The 22,132-nt window shown below is 37.7% G+C and overlaps 1 protein-coding gene across 1 annotated transcript; it reads right to left on the bottom strand.

The window, feature by feature from the left end:
* Window positions 1–4,379: 4,379 nt before the first annotated feature.
* On the bottom strand, window positions 4,380–7,983 carry LOC112755021 (uncharacterized). Its single transcript, XM_025802886.3, has 2 exons — window positions 7,079–7,983; window positions 4,380–5,399 (listed from the first exon to the last, which is right to left on the bottom strand). Exons 1-2 carry the CDS (start codon window positions 7,652–7,654, stop codon window positions 4,692–4,694), a joined length of 1,284 nt encoding a protein of 427 aa, XP_025658671.1. The 5' UTR covers window positions 7,655–7,983; the 3' UTR covers window positions 4,380–4,691.
* Window positions 7,984–22,132: the final 14,149 nt, after the last annotated feature.

Here is a 22,132-nt window from a genome sequence, read left to right as displayed (position 1 = left end):
AAGTGTAAACAAATTATTAAAAAATTTCATTTTGCATTTATTGCCAGGTTATAATTAAACATGGTTCAAATTATACTTTAAAATACGTTTATAATCAAACACATCAAGAATAATAATCAAATTTAAGAATCTAAATCAAAGTTAAAAATTTAAATTATAATCAAACTCATTTCAAATCATAATTTAAAATTCAACTATAATCAAATACCAAAATCTAAATTAAAGTTCAAACTCATGTTAATCAAACACAGATAATTAGAAATTATAACCATTAAAATAAACTAGTTCGAAATAAATCATAAAAAAAAAATCTAAACCAAATATATAGTTGGTATTAAATACAGTTTTTTTTACTTGATTTTAAGATCATTTGTGATATGTGATTAAATTCGTATGCCTTTATGTCCCACATCTGACATCCCTAAAATTTGAAGTAATCTAATGTGTGTTTAATGTGAAACAAGATTAAGCCAAGTTTAACAGGTTAAAAATAAAAAACACAAGAAGGAAAGGCATATCTTCATTCTCGCATTTTTACAAGCAAGTGGTACTCGCTCAAGTGCAATGGAGCACTCACAATGACTACTTTAACAACAAATGTATATTAACTAGGCTAATAATCAAACTCAAATACAAATCAAAGCACATAACCAAATTATAATCAAACATTGCTAAAGGTAATAATCAAACACGTTTAGGAAAATAATCAAACTCAAAAATAAAAAAAGATGAACTCAAGAAGTGAAAATCAAGAAAAGTAAGTTCCATTCAAATTAACACAAAGAAGCATGAGATATTTTATTTTGGAGAGCTTGTTGGGGGCTCTACCTGTGACCTTAATGAGCAAATTTTGCATTGAGATCCTTCAATTAATTAAGAAGCCTTACTTTTGTCTTGTTCCTTAGTTTATATGCTGACAAAAGCATCAAATATGGAAGCGAATACTCGAAATGATCCTTGTGGGAAAGACAATGCAATAAAAATCTAGAATGAAAAAGAGAAGAAGCTCAAAAGTTTTGTTTGATTCAAGTCTGAGTGTGATCAAAGGGAGAAAGTGCTTCATTGCGTCTTGTATGGAACATGTGAGCGTGTGTAGGAGTGAGATTGGAATTGATTTTCCAATTTTTAGGTATTATAAAGTATATTTGTATTTTTATGTTGTTGTACATGATTCTTTAAGGAGAATTATACTCTCACTTTCTTACAAATTCATTGAAGCCTTTCACAATGAACCGCTGAATCTGATGTGAAGTATTGCCCAACATTTAGAAAGATACATAGCATCTATAATGTATTTCTCTTAACATAGATTAACGAACAGAAAGAAATTAAAGAACACTAGCTATAGTGGGTACTACTTAATACGCATACCAGCCATAGTGTACATGTATGCTCAAGCATTAGTTATGGTACTTAATTATTATGAAGAAGCTACATAGCATCATAACTACAATGGCATTGGCATAATTCAACCTAGTTGAACTGGAAGTCATCCTGCCGTCGAACTCGCCGGAACTTGGCATCGGCGACGGAGCATCACCACTACTCATTGGTTGATTGTCACTTGGAGCGGGGAAAAATGAGGAAATATCGGGCGCCGTCACATATGGTAAGATACCCGGAGATGCCGGAATTGTTGCCTCCGTGGTTGAACTGAGAGCTTCTGAATTGGCAAGCAAGACAAAGAGATAGACAAAGGAACATAACTTGGTCATGGTGGCCATGAATTGCTCACAAGTTTCTATAAACAGAAAGCTAGATGATAATGCAATTGGTTATGGGACAAGTGTGGAAGTGTGTGCTAAGTAATAGTAGGGGGAAGATAAGAAATTACTCTACTAGTGTGCATGTTGTGACAATTTTATTTTCGTTGAGTATCACGGGTCTAGCGAGGATTTACTTCTTTTATTTTATTTTGTTACAAGATACAACTTGTTTCACGTAGATTTACCACTTATAAAGGCGGCACAAGAATAATATACGTCGAATTATTAATTTATTATTTATTATCAATACCGATTTTTTTTTCAATAAATATGAAATAAATATATTGAAAATTTAAATTTTTATATTTTTAATAAAAATCTTTTTAATTTATAATTTTAATAAGCACACTAAAACATATATCTTTCAGTAGATTTGGTAGTAGTATTCGAATTCGCGGGTAATAACTCAATCCAAGGTGGGATGGATTTTCTTCTGGTGGGCAGGGTGAGATCGTAGTAAATCCATTCTTATTTATCCCGGAGTATATATTATATAATAATAATAATATAATATAAATATATAAAAATTAATAAATTTAAAAAATATATAAAGTGAATTTTATGTTTTTATTTTAATTTATATACAAATATATAAATTTTAAAGTGTTATTTAATTATTACAAAAACGGATAGAAATGATTAGAATAAGATACAATAGTTTGGAATATGTGGATAGAGATGAGCAAATTAACGCTCTCAAAAACACATGATAAATTTATTATTAATGGGATATATTAAATTTTTTTAATAAATATAAAATAAATATATTAAAAATTTAAATTTTTTATATTTCTATTAAAAAAATTTTAAGTTGTAATATTAACTTGTACTCTTAACTCTTGAGACACAATATAAATAAGCCATTATTATTATTATTATTATTATTTGATAATCTTTAATTTTAAGTATTATATTATAAATACCAATGAGTTATAGTTCAAATGGCATAATTTCCCCATATTCAATTAAGAGATTGCGGGTTCGAGTTTATTATCTTTCGTAAAAAAAAAAAAAAGTATTATATCATAAATTCACCTATAACTATATGAGTTTTTACTTTTTATATTCACTATGAATTAAACATATATTTCCAACCCAGATGTCAAACTTCATCGGCAACTTAGTATATTTAAAACAATTTACTTTCTTCGTTTTTTGTATTGTCTCTAAGGCTTTGTTTGGATATAGAAAAGAAAATGGAAGGAAAGAAAATGAGAGGAAAGAAAATGAGTGGAAAGAAAATAGAAGGAAAAGTAGAGTTATTTGTATGTTGTTTGGATTAAGAAAAAATGGATGGAAAGAAAATAGAGAGAAAGTTTTCTTTTGTTTGGATGAAAAGAAAAGTGAGAAGAAAGAAAATCATAATAGTATAAAATTACATTAATACCCTTATATATATTATATGTAAATTATAATTTATTAATGATAAGGGGTAAATGTGTAATTTTATTTAAATTGCTCCCATTTCTCTCCATTTTCTTCTCATTTATGGAAAGAAAATAATTTAATGGGTCCCACACTATTTTTTTCTTTCCTCTCTATTTTCTCTTTTTATCCAAACAACAAAAAACTTACTTTTCCATTCATTTTCTTTCCTCCCATTTTCTTTCCCTTCAAAATCCCTCAATCCAAACAATGTGTAAGCATACGTATTTATTAAAACCTTATGTTTTTCTTGATCTGTCGGTTGTCTTCAGTACGGAGGAGATTCCATTTCCCAAGTGAAAAAACAAAGAAACTGAAACTCTGCAATGCACAACCATTTATTGCAAGAACGGTGAGGTTTGTTAACGATTCACATGCTAATTCTAGGACCCGTTAATTTCGGATTTGTAGCTTTTCTTACCCAACCCTACCCTACCCCCATGTGAGAATGTGACATGGAATCCATGATACATTCAATGACAACCTCCATTTTTTTAAGGAAAATTGTTATGCATAATATATTGGTGTATTGTGAATATTAATTCACACTGCATCCATTATACACTATCTATTATTGAGTGAGATGATGTTACATTTTCTGGAAAAATAAAAATTATATTATACATATTGTGTAATACAAAAATACTGTATAAATTCATTCAACAGGGTATAAAATGTAAATCTGCTCAATGCCAGCGTTATATATATAACGCAACTCTGAAAATATTACCACCATCTGAAGCTTATTCGATATTCACAGCCAAGGTGAAAATATATGTAAAATTTTAAGAGATGAGCACTTCAAACTCTTGCAGACTATAAACCAAAATATGTTAACCATGAGTAGCCAAAAATCAAAGGTATAGCAATAATGATGCATTTGTTAGCTGAATAAATCCCATTAAGAGGATAACATACTAAAGGATGAGATCTGAATCGATGAATGATGAAAATGTAATTGAAATATCAGCAGCACCATGTGATAGACTCACATGACAACATGGATTTCATCATGGTCCACAGAGCAAGTGACAAAAACTGCAAATAAAACAGAAAAGATAAGAATATGGGGCATACTCTCAGTTTTCCCGCTGATGACTTGACTGCACTTAACAGGCATAACTGAATTCGAAGGATCCCAAGACAGTGTTGGAACATAATCTAATAGTTGATATGATAGATCTTAGATTGAGAATAAAATAACTATGTCGTCTAAGTTTTGAATTCCAAAGCAATTGTATCTTTTTCAAAGTACATGAATACATGCCATGTAGAGGTACAGCAGCAACTTTTAGTAAAGATAAAAATACAAAAGAATTGATACAACAATCTCAAATATTCCATAATTACTCCTTTTGGAGTCAACCAAAGCTCAAATTACAACACAAGGTGCCACTTTCAAGTGTATTGGTGATTGGTGGATACCAACAACCAAGTTAAATATGTAAAAATCCCAATAAATACCAAAATCCTGTTCCCTATATGTAAAAGCTGCTTCAACTAGAGAAGCCTAAGGTGTGCTGTATCATTCAACCTTTTTATCTGCCATCCTGTTCTCAAGGAATGTTGCAACACTGTTACCGAAGAATCTCCGATGCAGAACTTCTGTGACAGCAATGGACTACATCCAAGAAGTCCCGTTAGGAGACACTTTATCGGTGCAGAGTGAGTAAATATGCCTATACAAGAAACAGATGCATTATAGCCACCGAATGAATTGTGCAGCGCACTTTGGTGGTTGACTTGCCTAGGAGATATATCATCTTCAAAATCATCGCCAGTGTTTGTCACGACTTGTAGCCTGCTCTTACCAGATTTTTTCCTGGAGAGTCCTGGCCTATGCCTGTGGAGCGAATCCCATTGGGTTGTTGGATGAAGGGGTCCATCCTGGTCGTGAATAGAATTCGTCAGAGGATGGGAATCTTGCTGAACAAATGTTTGGTTGTTTTCATTGTGATGGGAGGATAGATCAATCCTCAATTTTTCAGGCAGTCGGAGAACAATCCCATTTAAGAACTGAACCATGCGGAATTCAACTTGTCTAAGTGATTCTCCAGAAGGTGCAGCAAAATCTGGCTGGAACCTGTCGATGATCCTCAAAATTTCAGGTGTATATATTTCTGATTGAAGGCAGCCTTCCCAATTCCCTTGACTCATCTCTACAAGGGCGTCTGAGGACTGAATCTGATCCTCCAAAAAATTGATTTCCTGACAAATAAAGCTATATAAATGAGATTTCAAGCACTAGATTCAGTAATACAATCTCTTCCCTGCCTTATCAACACTCAGCAGTGCTACATCTACTAGAAGAAAAATTCTGAAAACATACAGTTTGCAAATATGAATACAATCTACAATAAATTCATCTCCATGTCTTATATGACCCAGGCCAGATGCATTAATTCTTAGAACAGAACCCTCTCTCTCTCTCTCTCTCTATATATATATATATATACTTAAATCATGCAGAATAAATAAGGAACTCAGTTAATGCGAGCTAATGCTCTTCAGCATCTTTTCTAATTTTAACTCATCCAAGGTACCAATAAACATATAGCAACACACCAACAGTCTACAGCAATAGCCAGTTAGGCAACTTGACCTAAAATTGCAGAACCGTCCCAATTAACATACACACGCACATACGTAATTTGCTCTAAAGATTTACTTAGCAAGTGACTCCAGTCCAACCTTAATATGGCATCCACTTTTGTTGCTAGTGAAAATATTGAAGAATAGTTTCATACGCATCCGTATAATTCTAAGTTACTCCTCCATTAAGGACTACCACATTTATTGCTTATCAATGTGTTAAAATTACAATCTTACGGAGACATAGCACCTAGCATATATAACAAATAACATGCTCTCCTATTATAGTTCTCAAGTGGAACGAAAAATAACTATAACCAGCTATCCATGTTCTTATATATACCCTCTTTCTACCTATGACACACATACAGCTTCCAAGTTGCAATGGATTCAACACCCCAATGCTGCATCCTCCCCCCCCCCCCCTTCTTCTCCCTTTTCTCTTTCTTTTGTATTCATCCCCTTAATGGCCAAGTTCATTCTCATTCATCAAAATTACAACCCTATTTTCACCTTCCAACCAAATGATCCAAGATACCTTTCACTCCAATGATTATTCCTGTCGTTTGTCTATTAGTTTTTCACCCATACTCTTCAAAATTAAGTTGCAAAACATCAATGACCTGACAATATACTGTCAAGAGGGTACTCTTTAAACACCATTTCTCACCACAGTACATACTATCTTGCCAGAATGGCTAAACAATCACAAGCTTATCATTAGCCCTCAACCGAGCACATCCATGTAACCATCAATTGGTATGGGTCAATTCACTTCATGCTAGTCAAAAATTTATTAACAGATACAATAACCAATATTGAATTGAACACTGCCCAACAACAAACAATAATTCCATAAGATCATCATCTTCAGCTTCCATACCATAGCATAATGAGATTTGATTATTCTTAAGAGGGAAACAATTTAACATTTTTCTCCGAAAGTTTTGATTACTTTAGACACTAACAATTCAAACACAAATCCAATGTTCTAATAACCAAGTACAATTTCAATAGTCCATGACTAATCCAGTTCGAGCAATGCTGAAATGTTCTCCTTTCTTCATTCAAAAAGTTCAAAACCCATCATATAACGAAAACAAAGTATGAATCATTTGGACAAACCAAGTGTTAGACCACTATAATCTATAGAAGCAAAGCTCTCTAAAATTCTAATATTTCTTTTTCTTCATTCACATAATTCACAACAACAAATCAATGTTTTGCTTCGATAATCAACACTCACATCATATCATATTACATGTGTTAAAAAAAGAAGGGATATGAATATGTACCTTACAAACAACGACAGCCGTTGACCGAGCCCGATCTAACGGCGAAGAATAAACCGCGTTGAACCTTACGCCCTGAGATTTCAAGAACACGGCCAACGCCCTCGCCTGCCTCTCGCCATTCGGAGTCAGGCCCGCACCGGGGACCCGACCCGAAATTAAATCGGGTCTGAGGCTCAGCTCGCACTCCCCGTGGCTGATCACGAACACCTCCGTCGTCACCGCCTCAGCGTGCTCGTCGTCCGCATCGTTGGACGGAGGCGGAAGCATAGGCGGCGGCGGCGGAGGGGCGAGAACGTTGTAAGGGTCCCAGACCTTGATGGAAGGGCCGAGGCGCGGGGTTCCAAGGGAGGAGAGTTGCGGGGAGAGAGGGGAGGCAGACGCGTGGCACGGCAGGATCTCGGGTTCTTGTTCTAGAAGCTTCTTTGCCACGTGGCGGTTGTTGAGTAGCTGAGGGGGTCTTATGAGACCCCTCCTAGCTGCCACGTTGTCTTCTTCGTCCTCTTCTTCATCCTCCTCTTCTTCTTCTTCTTCTTCGTATGCGTTTCCGGCAACTTGGTCCGATTGGTTCGCGCCCATTGTGGTTTTCTTTTTTCTTGTTTTGTTCTGTTTAGTTGGATTGGTGCATTGTTGTTGGGAGTATGAGATCTGGGGGCAAGATCGGAATTCGGAAATGAAGTGAAGCAGATCTCAGATGGTGTTGTGTTGATGGAGAGTTACTAGGCTATTGATGATGTTTGGGATTTTATGATTATGATGATATGATATTATACGTAGCTTTATTATGCCTTCAAGTTGAAACTGTGAATGAAGATGAAGCTCAACTGCTGTCAACACTATGCTACTCGCCATTTCGGCATTTCGGGAAATTAATTTTAGCAACTCCGAATCATAATGTTTCCTAAATAAAAAAGTTTAGAGATCCAACAATTTTGTTAAATTCTGACCAGTACGTAACCAGCAAAAAAAAATGAGTCAACACCAATCTCACACTATTAAAATCATTATTAATGGTTATTTGATAGCTACAAATCACAAAAGTTACTGCCCCTAACATCCTTCTTCCTAAATTTCACCCTTAACTAAATTAAGTTTTAAAATTTTTAATTAATTAATTAAACAATCAACTATATTTATAAAATATATATCTATATATTTATATATAATTACATAGTGACTATTTAATGGTTAATTTTAATATGCATATAGCATTTTTTATGATTTAGCTCATAGGTGGATTTAAACAAGTTTAGGAGATTCAAATATTGGCTTTGTACATGTGGTAGTTCTTAATCAGTATCAAACTCTTAAATAAAATTATAATCCGTGACAAATAGTTTTCGAATGGTCATACTACCAAAAATTAAAAAATTTATATAAAAAAAGATGCAAAATTTAAATTTCAATAATTTTGTACGTCGGTTCATTGAATCGGTTGGTTGGATGAAAAGGTTGATGGTGAGTAGCGGGACCTGAGTGCACTCGTCGCAGAGAGGCATGACGTCCACGAATGTCGGTAGATCGGCAGGTGGGGCCACCTGCAAGGACACTCCGATGCCAAAGTAAGTGTTCGTACAAAAAGGCGGCTAATTAGGGTAAGAATGTGACGTACCTTGAGGAGGGGTAGGTCCCTCCCTTTTTATTCACTGTATCCGAGTGGACCCCTTCATTTGGGCCCAAATACCTGAAAATTTCTGCCAACTATCCAGGACTTCCCCAGGAGATCGCGTGATGCATGGGTCACTTTGGCTTATGCAGGTCGGGGATCCGCCGAGTCGGCAATCTGCCAAATGGACCTCTGGCCCTTATTGGGTTGGGTCAGAACAGTACTCCTAATGTGGCAAGTCGTGAGAATCGTAGTTGGCGCATTAACTTGATTCGTGTCTTCTCGCGTAGTTGGCTTCCTCTGATCGTGACCTCGGCTGCCAGGTGTATGCTTCTAGCACCTTCTTCGTGCGTGTGAGTTTCCCCTTGCCGTTGCTTGGAGGGATCGCTTTCGGTTTCCGTGCTAGGAGCATTTAATGCCCTTTATGAGTGATTTAAAAGCACGTAAAAAGGACCGTTATGTTCCTGACCTTACGGTTACCTTTTCATTTCCGTAACTGCTATCACTATTACTTTCCCTATTTTCTTTGTGCTTTCGCCATCCTCTCCTTCCTTTCTTCATTTTCATGGATTTCATTTTTACCTTGTAGTGCCTTCACTCTTTCCTTTGCGACTTCCTTCATCTGTTTTTACTAGTAAGTAACATTGTTTATTTACCTTTTTGTTTTGCTTTCTGACTGTTTTTTCATTGCTATTACACATTGATTCTGAGATTGTCATGTTGATTTTGGCCATTTGCCATTGTTGTTATGCCTTTTTTGGTTGCTGCTTTTGATTAGATCGAACTATTGCTTGATAGCAAGTTCTTAAGGGGTGTCGTATGTATCTCTTTTTTGTATTTAGGCCTAGAAATGGTATAGTATCGGATAGTAGTGTCGTAGAAGAACTTAGTTTTAGTTTTGGCTTGTGCCGAGCTTCCGACTTCCCATTTTAACATAAGTAGTGCCCTAACTATAAGTATGGCGTAGCAATCTCTCATGAATTGTTATGCCTGGTGTACAACTGATATTACGAGCACGTCCTCCAAGGTGACCACGAAAGATTTACAAGAGCTTCGCAACTCGAGAGCATTATGCGGGGGTGGTCTCGAGGAATCCAACTATGATGTTTCCGTGTTGGGTCCCCAGGAGCGTGTTTGTCAACTCAACCTTGAGGCTCTCCGGGTTTTCGATTGGATGTGGGTGTACAAGTCCATATACACAATTCTGGGAGTTTGGCTTCCTTTTTCTCCGTTTATCATTGGCCTCTTAAACCGGTGTGACGTTGCTCCCTCGCAACTTCATCCGAACAGTTGGGCTGCCATCCGGTGCTTTGAGATGGTTTCAGAGTATATAGAGCTCCCGGCCTCCGTCATAGTTTTCTTCTTCTTTTTCTTACTTAAAAATCCCTCCCGAGAGGGTAAGCATAAAAAGGGGTACCTTTCTTTTCTGGCCGTGCAAAACCGACGAATCTTCGGTCTTTTCGAGGATTCGTTCCATGGTTTTAAAGAATTTTTTTCAAAGTAAGGCCAACTTAAGGTCATCATCCTTTTTGGCTTACCCTTGAGGGAGAAAGACGTATGCCAACCTACTAGAGCTTCAGTGCCGTCTCCAATTACTTAATAAAAGTGACCTATGATGGGTTAGGTCGGCATAACCAATAAATCGTTAACGTTTTGCTAGCAATATTTAGTTCTGATAACCTCAACCCTCATCTCTTGGTGGGTGACCGAGAGGCCAGTCGCGATTGTGTGGGTAAGATCCTGTCTTTTATTGTTGCCCTCCTGCTTTTCCATTCCCGCTTTGTGCATTGTTGTTTTGCTCCTGATTTCATAACTTGCTTTTTTCTTAACTTATTTTTCTCCTCCTTTTGTAGTTGGGATGGCTTTCAGACACACTTCTTTGAGTCGTTTGATGATTCATCTTTTTCCTAGAGATGATGAGAATAACTCAGACACCCCTACCCCTGAAATTGAGGTCCCCCCCCCCCGGTGAGGGTGAACTTCAATCTCAGCCTCCTATCGGCAGATTGGGGTAAGGGGGTTATGATCGAGCCAGATCTAGAAGTGATCGTCATCTCCAACCCCAAGAAAGGGAAAACCAACTCTAGCCCAGGACAAGTTCTCACCGTAATGGAGAAAAATTTTGACGCCAGATTTTTCATTACCTCCCAGCTCCTACCGAATACTGAGAACTTATTCTGAGACGAGGATCTGGCCGCTCAAGCAAGGTGGACGTATCGGATTCTTCTCCAGGCCGTCGCCATCACTAAAAAAGTGGAGCCAGTTTTGGCTCAATCCCAAGTTCTGGAGGAAAAATATAGAGCTTCTAAAAAAGATATTTCCAACTTGGAAGGCCAAGGGAGAGGCCATGAGGACCCGACTTGGCGAGGGCGAGAAGAAGCCGAAGGAGGCAGCGAAAGAGATCAATCGCCTCGTTGATCGGGATCCCTCCCTTTCCAAGCAACTTAACGATGCTCAAGGTTGGGCCACTGCAGCGGAGGCCAAAGTGAAGGAGTTGGAGGAGATGCTAGCTGAGGCCGTGAAACCGGAAGATTCTACTTGCTAGGAGGCCACAAACGTAAAAAAGAAAAAAAAAGAGATCCTCAAGGATGCCAGGGATGCCATAGCTGCTACCGAGGAGGCGATCAAGGCCCAGGTCTCTTTGCTTGCTCCCGACTTTGACATTTTTGTTGTTGGTGCCTTTAAGATGATTCAATATGGCAAGATTGTCAATCTGCTGAGGAAATGACATGTTTCTGAACTTTATAACTTTTGATCCTCTTTTGTTATCGTGCCGATGTGATGCCCTTGTATTCCTGAACTTGTTTCTTGTTGGGCCGTTGTGATGCCCTTTCGAATCCCCAGTTTTCAGGTTTCATAACTTGTGAATTTTGTATGCTTAAAAAATCTAGTAATGATTGCTTACTATTATATTGTTTCTTTACTTGGCCATTTAACCGTATTATAATGGATATCCGTGTGTCTTTGTGTAGGGGCTCTCGGGGTGATCAATCCCGAGAAGCCGATTTGATAATTTGGTAACAATTAATAAATCTCAAAATAGAACACGAATGTCTTTTAAAAATGGGCCTCATTAAAAGTCTTTGCCGCCGTCCCGTTCTAACGGCAAAGAGAAAAAGTACCTTTGTTTTTTACTAAGTCATGACAATACAAGTAGACTTGCGAAAAGTAAAACAAGGTAAATGAAAATGGAAACATTTAAATGAACTTATGCGAAAGAAAAAGATAACCGTGGAGACCGGAGATCGTCAGACCGCTAGGAGTAAAATCTCCTAAGGTTTGTTGCATTCCAGGTCCTTGGTACCTCCTTCCCGTCTAACCGCTCCAGCTTTTAAGTGCCTTTTTCCATGCACTTCTTTTACTCTGAAGGGTCCAGAGCTTTCCTTCTTCTGGAGTTGGTGGACCAATATCATTGTGTCGTAGCACCAAGTCTCCCTCTTCAAATCTTCTATTGAGAACTTTGCGGTTGTACCTTAGTGTTAGCCTTTGCTTTAATGTTGCTTCCGACAAGTGGGCCAGTGCCCTGGTTTCATTTATCAAGTCTTTTTCAGTCGTCTTGTCACCTCCTCCCAATAGCAGTCTTGGACTTGGCTCCCCTAATTCAACAGGAATCACAGCATCCACTCCATAGGGAAGCCGGAAGGGCATCTCCCTGGTGGAGGATTGTGGTGTCGTTCTATAAGACCACAAAACTGAGGCTAACTCGTCTACCTAGGAACCCTTCCTTTGATCCAAGTGCTTCTTCAGTCCATTCAGAATAATCTTGTTTGCTACCTCGGCTTGCCCGTTGCTTTGAGGTGCTCTACAGAAAAGAACTTTTGCTTGATGTTAAGGCCTGACAAAAACTCTCCAAACTTTTTGTCGAAGAACTGTGTTCCATTATCTGACACCACAATCTCGGGAATTCCAAATCTCGCGATCACCTGTCTCCATAGGAATTTCTGGCAATTCGTGGATGATATGCTTGCTAGGGGCTCCACTTCCACCCACTTGGTATAATAATCTATGGCCACAATTAGATATTTGACTTGTCCTGGGGTTGTCGAGAAGGGGCCCAGCAGGTCGACTCCCCATTGGGAGAAAGTCTGTGAGGCCAGGATGGAGCTTAGCTCTTCCACCGGTGCCTTGTGAAAACTTGTGTTTTCTTGGCACCTACGACACTTCTTAACGAACTCATTGGCATCAGTCATCATGGAGGGCCAATAATAGCCAGCTTTGATGAGCTTTCGAGCCAAGAATTTCCCGCTATATGGTGCCCACAACACCCCTCACGTACCTCCTTTAATGCATACTCCGCCTGTTTGGGTCGCAGACACTTCAGCAAGGGTTGGCCGAGTCTTCTTTTGTATAGCTGCCATTGTACCACAGTGTATTTGGAGGCCTCTTTTCTTATGACCTTAGCTTCTTCCCCCTTTTTTTGGCAGCATTCCTTCCTCGAGAAACCATTGGATCAGGCTAATCCAAAAAGGAGGTTCCTCTAGACTTTGAGTCAAGCACAGGGTCACCGACAACTCTTTTATCAAGCCTTGGATGAGAGATCGGTTTCTCGTTCTAGACTTGGTGCTCGCCAATTTTGACAAGAGGTCTTCTCTGACATTTCTCTCCCTGGGTACATGTTGGACCACTACCTCCACAAAATATTTGTACAATTGTTTGGTTCTTTCCAAATATTTTTGCAACAATGGGTCCCAAGCTTGGTATGTCCTGTTTACCTGGGCTGTTACGAACTGTGAGTTGCTGTTAACTTTAAGCTTTGCTGCTTCGACCTCTTTGGCTAGTATTAAGCCTTCGATAATAGCTTCATATTCTGATTGGTTGTTAGAGACTGGAAATTCAAATTTAATAGACTGCTCGTAAGTCACTCCTTATGAGCTTTCTAAAATGATCTCAACTCCTCCAAACGCTTGGTTGGAGGCTTCGTTCATATGGAGCTTCCACCGTGTGCTTGGGACTTCAGGAGCATCGCCGGTCACCTCAACCAAGATATCCACCATTACTTATGCTTTGATGGTGTGTCGGGGTTCATACCAGATAACATATTGGAACAACTCTATTACCTAAGTCATCATTCGCCCCGTTAGGTTAGGCTTCTGCATGACTTGTCGGATCGCTTGGTCGGTTCACAGAGTGATCAGGCGCCCTTGAAAATATTGCCTCAGGCTTCGGGAAGAAATCAACAAGGTAAAAGTCACTTTTTCTAGCCTTGTGTACCTCAGCTGTGCACCCTGGAGCACCTTGCTTGTGAAATACACGGGCTGTTGTTGCTTGCCATCCTCTCGTACCAATGCAACTGCCATGGCTTCTTCTGTGACTGTTAGGTACAGGAACAAGGGCTCCCCTGCTTTCGATTTCTCGAGAACCAGCATCTCCGAAAAGATTTTCTTGAAATGGTTGAAAGCTTCTTTGTAAGATAGGGTCCATTCAAAGGATGTCCCCTTTTTCATCAAGTTAGAAAAAGGTAGAACTTTGGCTGCCGACGCTCCAAGAAAACGAGATAAAGCTGTCAACCTCCTTGCTAGTCTTTGCACATCCTTCACTCATTCGGGGCTTGCTTGCAAAGGATGACTTTACACTTGTCTGGGTTGGCTTTTACTCTCCTCTAGGTGATCATAAACCCCAAGAATTTTCCCGCTTCCATGGTGAACGTGCACCTCAGGGGATTCAATCTCATGCTGTGCTTTCGGAGTGAGTCAAAGATGAACTGCAAATCAGTTACCAGGCTACTCAACTCGACCGTCTTTATTAGCATGTCATCAACGTAGACCTCTACCAAATTGTCGATATGTTCCTTGAAGACCTTGTTCATTAACCTTTGGTATGTTTTCCCTGCGTTTTAAAGTTCAAATGGCATGACCTTGTAACATAAAATCAAGAAAACACCGTCTTGTCCTTGTCTGGTCAGTGCATAGGGATCTTGTTGTATCCTGGATATGCGTCCATGAAGCTTAAGAACTTGTATCCCGACGCCACACCCACCAAGGCTTCTATGTTGGGGAGGAGGAATGAGTCTTCGAGCATGCCTTGTTAAATTCTGAATAATCGACACATATTCTCTACTTCCCATTTGTTTTTTTCACTTGAACTACATTTGATAGCCATGTGGAATAGTTGAGTTCTCTATGTTGGGGAGGAGGAATGAGTCTTCGAGCATGCCTTGCTAAATTCTGAATAATCGACACACATTCTCTACTTCCCATTTGTTTATTTAACTTGAACTACATTTGATAGCCATGTGGAGTAGTTGAGTTCTCTAATGAAACCGGCTTCTAACAAGCTAGCCGTTTGTTTGGCTACCTTACTTGCTCTTTCCAACGACATTTTCCTCCTCCTTTGCACCATAGGGTGTGCTTCCGGCCTGACGGTGTCACATGAAGTTTGGGTCTATCCCTGGCATGTCGGCTGCAGGCAAAGAAATCCCTATTAGCACGGATGACCTCTATCAAAGGCCCTTTCAACTCGTGGGGGAGATTATGGTTCACAAACATGAACTTTTCTTCCGTTTCCCCTACCCAAAAATTTTCTGAATTGCCTTGTGGCTTGGGCCTTGGGTGCTCGTCAGTCCTAGCATTCAGGTATGCTAGGAATATCCCGGCCGCCTCCTTAGAATTTTTCCTCAATGTTAAGCTGGCGTTGTCACAAGCAACAACCATTTCTAGGTCTCCTCGAATCATGCCCATCGACTCGTTATCCGCCACTAGGGGTGTCTGTGGATCGGATCGGATCGGATATGGCCGAAAATTTGATCCGATCCGCACAATTTTCATCGGATCGGATCGGATATGATATCCGTGCTTTTTAGTGTCGGATCCAATTCGATCCGATCTGATCGCGGATCGGATCGGATCGGATCGGATATCAGATATATCTGCATGATTAAACCTTCTCTTTTTAATCATATTTCTATGTAAAAAAATTCAATAAAAATATTTTTTTCATACTTTTAAACTTATTTATTCCTAAAATATTTTTAATCAAACTCTTTCTAAATAACAAAAATAAAATAATACAATATATGAATAATAATTACTAATTAAAACATACAAACAAGTAAATATAATACCAAACATATATATATATATATTTATTTATTTATTTATTTTTTAATTATTATTGTGCGGATCTGCGGATCCGCGGATCGGATACGCGGATGTAGAGCAGATATCCGCAATCCGATCTGCAAAGGGTGCGGATCGGATCGGATCCAATCCGATCAATTTGCGGATCGGATGCAGATATTTACCGCGGATCTGTGGATACGATCCGATCCATGGACACCCCTATCCGCCATGAACTTCATTATCAAGAAATTTGTGCAAATTACCACCAGCAATTCGTTGATAGTTCTCCTTCCAAGGATGACGTTGTACGTCATGGAATCTCTTAGCACCACAAACTCGGCCATTTCCGACTTCCTGCTTGAATCGGAACCCACACAGATTAGTAGGACAACAGAACCGTCTGGCTTGATATAGTTGTTCCCCAAACCTACAACTCCGTGGCGATGATCCCTAAGATCGCTTTTTTTGAAGCCCAGGGTGTCGAACACGTTTTGAAACATGATGTTCAAGTCGGCCCTCAAGTCGACCAGGATTCGCTTGACCAGCCCGGTCCTGATTTTGGCCATGATATCCATTGGCGGGTCCTTTGGGAGATCATCACACTAGCAATCTCCCGGACCAAAGGATATCTCGGAAAGCTCCTTGGGAGACAATTTGTTGTTGTCCAACGTCATCGCTAGCACCTTGGTGTCTTTCATTGCCACGGATCTTGACTTTGGTGGGGCATTTCTACCGATCACCACATTTACGACCACTGTTGGGGTTGTGTCCGGGTTCTCGGGAGGGTCCTGGATTGGCTTGATGGTCCAACTCCGGTCTTCTTCGGAACGCTCTCTCTATTTCCTTCTTGGTTCTCGGATGAACCGTGAAAAATCGTTCAACTTCCCTCCTCGGATGGCTTATTCCAACACATCCTTCAGGTCAAAACAATCATGTGTCTTGTGATCAAACCCTTGTGATAATCGTAGTAAAGGCTCTTGTTTCCTCTAGTTCAGTCTTTCATTTGTCTGGGTTTGGCCAAGATGCCTTTGTGGGCAATCTGTTAGTAGACTTCCACTATGGGGTGCTCAAGGGAGTGTAATTTGTAAGCTTGTCCACCCAGGAAAGCGGCTTGAACAGTCTCCTGGATGTCATTTTTCTTGGTACCTCCCTTGGCTTTTCGGCACTGCTGACCTGACGAGTAGGCGGGGTGGTTAGCTTCCGTTTGTTGGCAGCTACCACCTGGCTTACCTCCTCATCATTTATGTGCTCCGTGAGGCTGTCAATTTCCAGACACTCATCATAAATCGGTCAAGATACTTCCTCGTGGGTTCACCGATGCGTTGGGTCACCCCCAATAGGTTGATCGGGTGCTTTGCTTTGGCAATTTGGGTGGTGAACTGTGCGAGAAACTTCTAACAAATATCTGCAAAGGCCGTGATGGACCCTTGTGGTAAGGAATTGAACCAAACGGATCACTGTCCCCGCCAGGATCACCGGGAAAGCGCAACATCTGACCGCCTCTCCTACACCTTCCAGGTTCATCCTAACCTCGAAGGCCGTGATGTGCTCTTGTAGGTCTTTGGTGCCATCGTATCTCATGTCTGTTGGTTTGTCAAAATTCTTAGGTAAGCAGACTTTGAGAATGGAGGAGTGAAAAGCAGTTGCGCCGATCACTCCGGGATCTCAGCATTTCCTTTTCCTCTCCTTCCTGTGTTGCCGACTTCTCGACTTGCCGCGGGAGTAAGGGGACTGGGTTCTACCGTCAGTTTGGTCGTGCATGTCATCCTCCTCTCCTTGGAACCGTTCTCCCAACCTTCTTACGGGGGACCAGGTGTGAGAATGACTAGGCCAGGGATCAGTGCACGAGCCAGTGTTACGGCTAACTCTCTCTCCAAGTTTTGGACTCTATATCTAAGCTCATGCATGATCCGGGAGCTATCGCTGCCGCTGCCGCTACCACCGAACGGACACTTCTCTGGAGATGTCCCCGAACTCACTCTACTCATGAGCCGACCCCCAGGATGTCCGATGCCTCCACCTTCCTCTCCTACTTGGTCAGGACGAGGAATGAGTTCCATCTTCCACCTGCGTCAAGTCCTTATTGACGGCGCCAGCCATTGTTCGTCGATTCGTTGAGTCGGTTGGTTGGGTGAAACAGTTGATGGTGAGTAGCGGGACCTGAGTGCACTCGTCGCGGAGAGGGATGACGTCCACGAATGTCAGTAGGTCGGCGGGTGGGGCCACTTGCAAGAATATTTCGATGCTAAAGTAAGTGTCCGTACGAAAAGGCGGCTAATTAGAGTAAGAATGTGACGTACCTTGGGGGAGGGGTATGTCCCTCCCCTTTTATTCACTATATCCAGGTGGATCCCTTCACTTGGCCCCATTCACCTGGAAGCTTTTGCCATCTGACCAGGACTTTTTCAGGGGATCGTGTGACTCGTGGGTCACTTTGGCTTATATGGGTAGAGGACTTGCCGGATCGACAGTCCCCAAGTAAACCTCTATACCCTTATTGAGTTGGACCAAAACAAATTTATTATTCATTTATTCAAGTAAAAGTTTATTAATTTCTACTAACAATAATCTTATGTCTTTAGGGCACATATTATCCGCTTTTTAATTTGAATATGGAAGCAAAGGAAGTGTTGAACTCGCGTATGGGGAGGAGGGGTGCTTCACCTCGTTGTGGGATCAGAGGAAGCATAACTCGGACCCTGCGAGTTGTGTCCCTCAAAATGTAAAAAAATTTACCCAGAACAAGAAAAACGGAGGGTCCGAATTCCACGTTTCAGATTTCAAATTCCATCAGCTGCAAATCGGACCATGCGATTTGTGAAGCAAAATTTCATGACCAAAGAACTCGCATGGTCCGAGTTGTGTACTCTAAGTTTTTTCAATTTTTTTAACACAAATCGGAAGGACCTTCCAATTTGTGTACTCTGAATTTTTTTCAAGGAGGGTCTGATTTGTGTACTCCCACAATTTTAAAAAACACCAAAAATTATCATGTTAAAGTATATCACTCATTTTACTTTTATATCAAAATTTTTTAGCCCATATTATCTATATTCTTAATTAAATTAGTTCCAAGTTTTTTAAGACTGTCAAACGTCATAATTGTATCATACTCACATTCATTCATCAAGGTTTGATTAAGACGCAAAACGCTGATATTAGAAATGTACCCTTGAAAAAACGACGGATTTTGACTCCAATGTATTAATGAGAATGCTCAACAGATCAATCGTTTTAAAAGTTTCTCTTTCTATTATTTTTTGTATGAAGTTTATCACATATGAAAAAAGCATTTTTAACTCAAAAAGTAAACGTCCCTATCCAAAGGAAGAAATAAGTGAGAAGAGAAATTTTCAACAAATCGTCAATGTCTTTATGTCAATAAATATAAGATCCTGAAATCCTGAATAAAAAACAAAGTGCTGTAAAAATAAAAATGTTCATATTTTCTCAAATTCTCATTTCTTTTTTTTTTCTTTACTTTTCTCTTCTAAAAAGAAATTTAAAATAATTTGTAATATAGACCTTTTTAGTTCATATTTTAGTCCAAATTATATTATTCTAAATCTAAGATAGTTTACGTATATTTAATTACATTTTTGAATAAGATATCAAAAATTGTAAAGATTTTTTACAATTATTTTTATAGGCTACATTATATCTAATCAAATAATAATCTCTAAACTTAAAAAAGTTTAAAGAATAATATTTAAATTTCTTAGATTAATGTTTGATCTATCTGAGTCATTCTTGATCTTAAAAAGACTTAAGTAAAAAAATTTAAAGGGCGTAAATTCATGTATTTTTAGTCATTTCGAAACTTTGACTTAGTTTAAATTAAATATAAATCTAAGAATTTTAGATATTTTTTTTACAAATCTTTTCAAGACTAAGACTGACGGATTCAAATTAGATCAAACATCAATTTAAGAACTTTAAATATTTTTTCACGAGCTTTCTCAAAATTAAGAGTAAGTCAAATTAGATTAAATACCAATATAAAAATTTTAGATATGATTTTCTAAAGCTTTTCAAGACTAAAGATCATTATAATGTCGGTTTATAGCATAATTTATAAGAGTATGTTTGAAAACTTTTTATAACTTTTGGAATCTTATCCAAATATATATTCTAATGTGCATGAACTATTCTAGATTTATAAGAGTGTAATCTAAACTAAGATATGAACTTAAAAGGTTTATATCACAAACTTTTCAAATCTCTTCTAAAATGAGAAGACTTGAAGAAAGAAGATAAGAAATAAGGATTTAAGAAGAGATTATCACTTTCTATTTTTTCAATTCTTCATTTTTGTTTTCTTCTAAGGCTTCAAGATCTTTTATTTATAAGCATATGCACTAAAACTTTGTTAGAAATACTTCTTCTTTCATTATCACTTTATTCTTAATTTCAGGTAGGGGTGTCCATGGATCGGATCCGATCCGCATATCCGCGGTGTTTATTCGAATCCGATCCGAAAATTGCGGATATAGATCCGATCCGCAAGACTTTCGGATCGGATTGGATCGGATCCACACACTAATTGGATCGGATTGCGGATTTTGTGTTGGTATCCGCATATCCGATCCGCATATCCGCGTATCCGCAAAAATAAAGAAATAAATAAGTAAAATATTCTTTTTATGTTTTATTTTAACTAATAATTATCATATATGTTAAATTATTTTAATTTATTATTCAAGAAAAGTATGTTTAATATTATTTTAAGAGTAAACATATTTAAAAGAATAAAAAAAATAAATTTTATTGATATTTTTTTAATAAAAATAAGCTTTTAAAAATATTTTTGTGTTTTGCGGATATATCCGATATCCGATCCGATCCAATCCGCAAATGTGCGGATCGGATCGGATCCAACCTTAAAAACTGCGGATATTGGATCCGATGATTTTAGTGCAGATCGGATCGAAATTTTGGCCATATCCGATCTGATCCGATCCGCGGACACCCTTAATTTTAGGTACAAAGGACGTTTGTTTTTGAAATTGAAACTGTTTTTTTCTTATATGATAAATTTCGTACAGAGCACAATGAAAGAGAGAAAAACTCTTCAAATGGTTGACTTGTTGAGCACATTGGTTAATGCAATTGATTTTGTGGTTGATAAAATACTTTATAATCACTTCGAAGTTATGCAAATATTGTGTAGTCTTTTTAGGCTTAATTTTATCTAGTTTGCTTTGATTATTTAAAAAAATATATTTCTTAGTATATTTAAACACTTGAACAAATGTTAGATAATAATTAATAAAATTTTTAAATTATATTTATGTTTATTAATGACCAAAATTCAATTTAAAATATAGAGCTAGCAGATAAATTTGAAATTCATCTCTGTATATAAAATTATTTCTCCTTTTTCTAATTACATTTTTGTTGCTTTTTTTTACTCTTTATTTACTTTATTTAGAAAATGATTTTTTATTTAAGCGATTGGTGTTAATATTCAGAATTGCTCAGTTATAATTTTCGTAGTAGTTAGTCTTCTTATTAAATGATATTATTAATTTCTTATTATTGTTAATAATCATGAAATAAAAAGTCTAAAAACTAAAGGGCAAATAATATATAATTACAAAGAAAATGTCCAGTTGTGCAGAAAAAGGAGGTTGAATCATGTTTTGATATTCCTTTTCAGAAAATAAACTTTAATAAAGCTTATCAAGTTATTTAACTTGTGAGTAGCAAAAGATATACGTTAATTCAAAAAAGAAATATTAAAAATATAAAAAAAAAAAAAAACTTTTAAGGTGTGTAGACACCTCAGAACGAGTCTAAAAATAATTATATATATATATATATATATATATATATATATATATATATATATATACAAAATAAAGAAGAAATAAAGAGAGACAAGAAAAGAAAATATACATAAACAATATATATTGTTTTGATTTCAAATGCCTACCTAACCTCCTCAATCAAATTAAGAGTTTTACTATTTGAATATGTACACAAGATATTTTTTTTTTAAGTCTTTCCAAGATAGAGTTACTCGAATCACTTTTGATCTAAAAGTTCTTAGATATTATTGCATCAAATCTTTTTAAGCTAAATTTGACTCAAAATCAACACCTAGATCTAAGAATTATAGATAATTTTAACACTTTCTCAAGTCTTCAATGACTCAAATCAACTAAAATAATCTAAAAGTTTTATAGTTTTCTCAAAATTTCTCAGGTTAAACCTGATCACTAATGAATCAGATGCAAAGATAGAAGTAATATGTTCGATGTAATTTTTGAGGTTTTGATTATAGAGTTTAACAAGCATTTGAACTATCTGAGATTTGTGCTTGAATCTAGTATAAGATAAACTCAATGTTTTGGACCTAAATTACAATTTTCGAAAATTCTTTTAGAGTAA

Source organism: Arachis hypogaea, chromosome 16 (assembly GCF_003086295.3).
Source record: "Arachis hypogaea cultivar Tifrunner chromosome 16, arahy.Tifrunner.gnm2.J5K5, whole genome shotgun sequence".
Classification (NCBI taxonomy): domain Eukaryota; kingdom Viridiplantae; phylum Streptophyta; class Magnoliopsida; order Fabales; family Fabaceae; genus Arachis; species Arachis hypogaea.
This window is presented reverse-complemented; position numbering and strand designations above follow the sequence as displayed.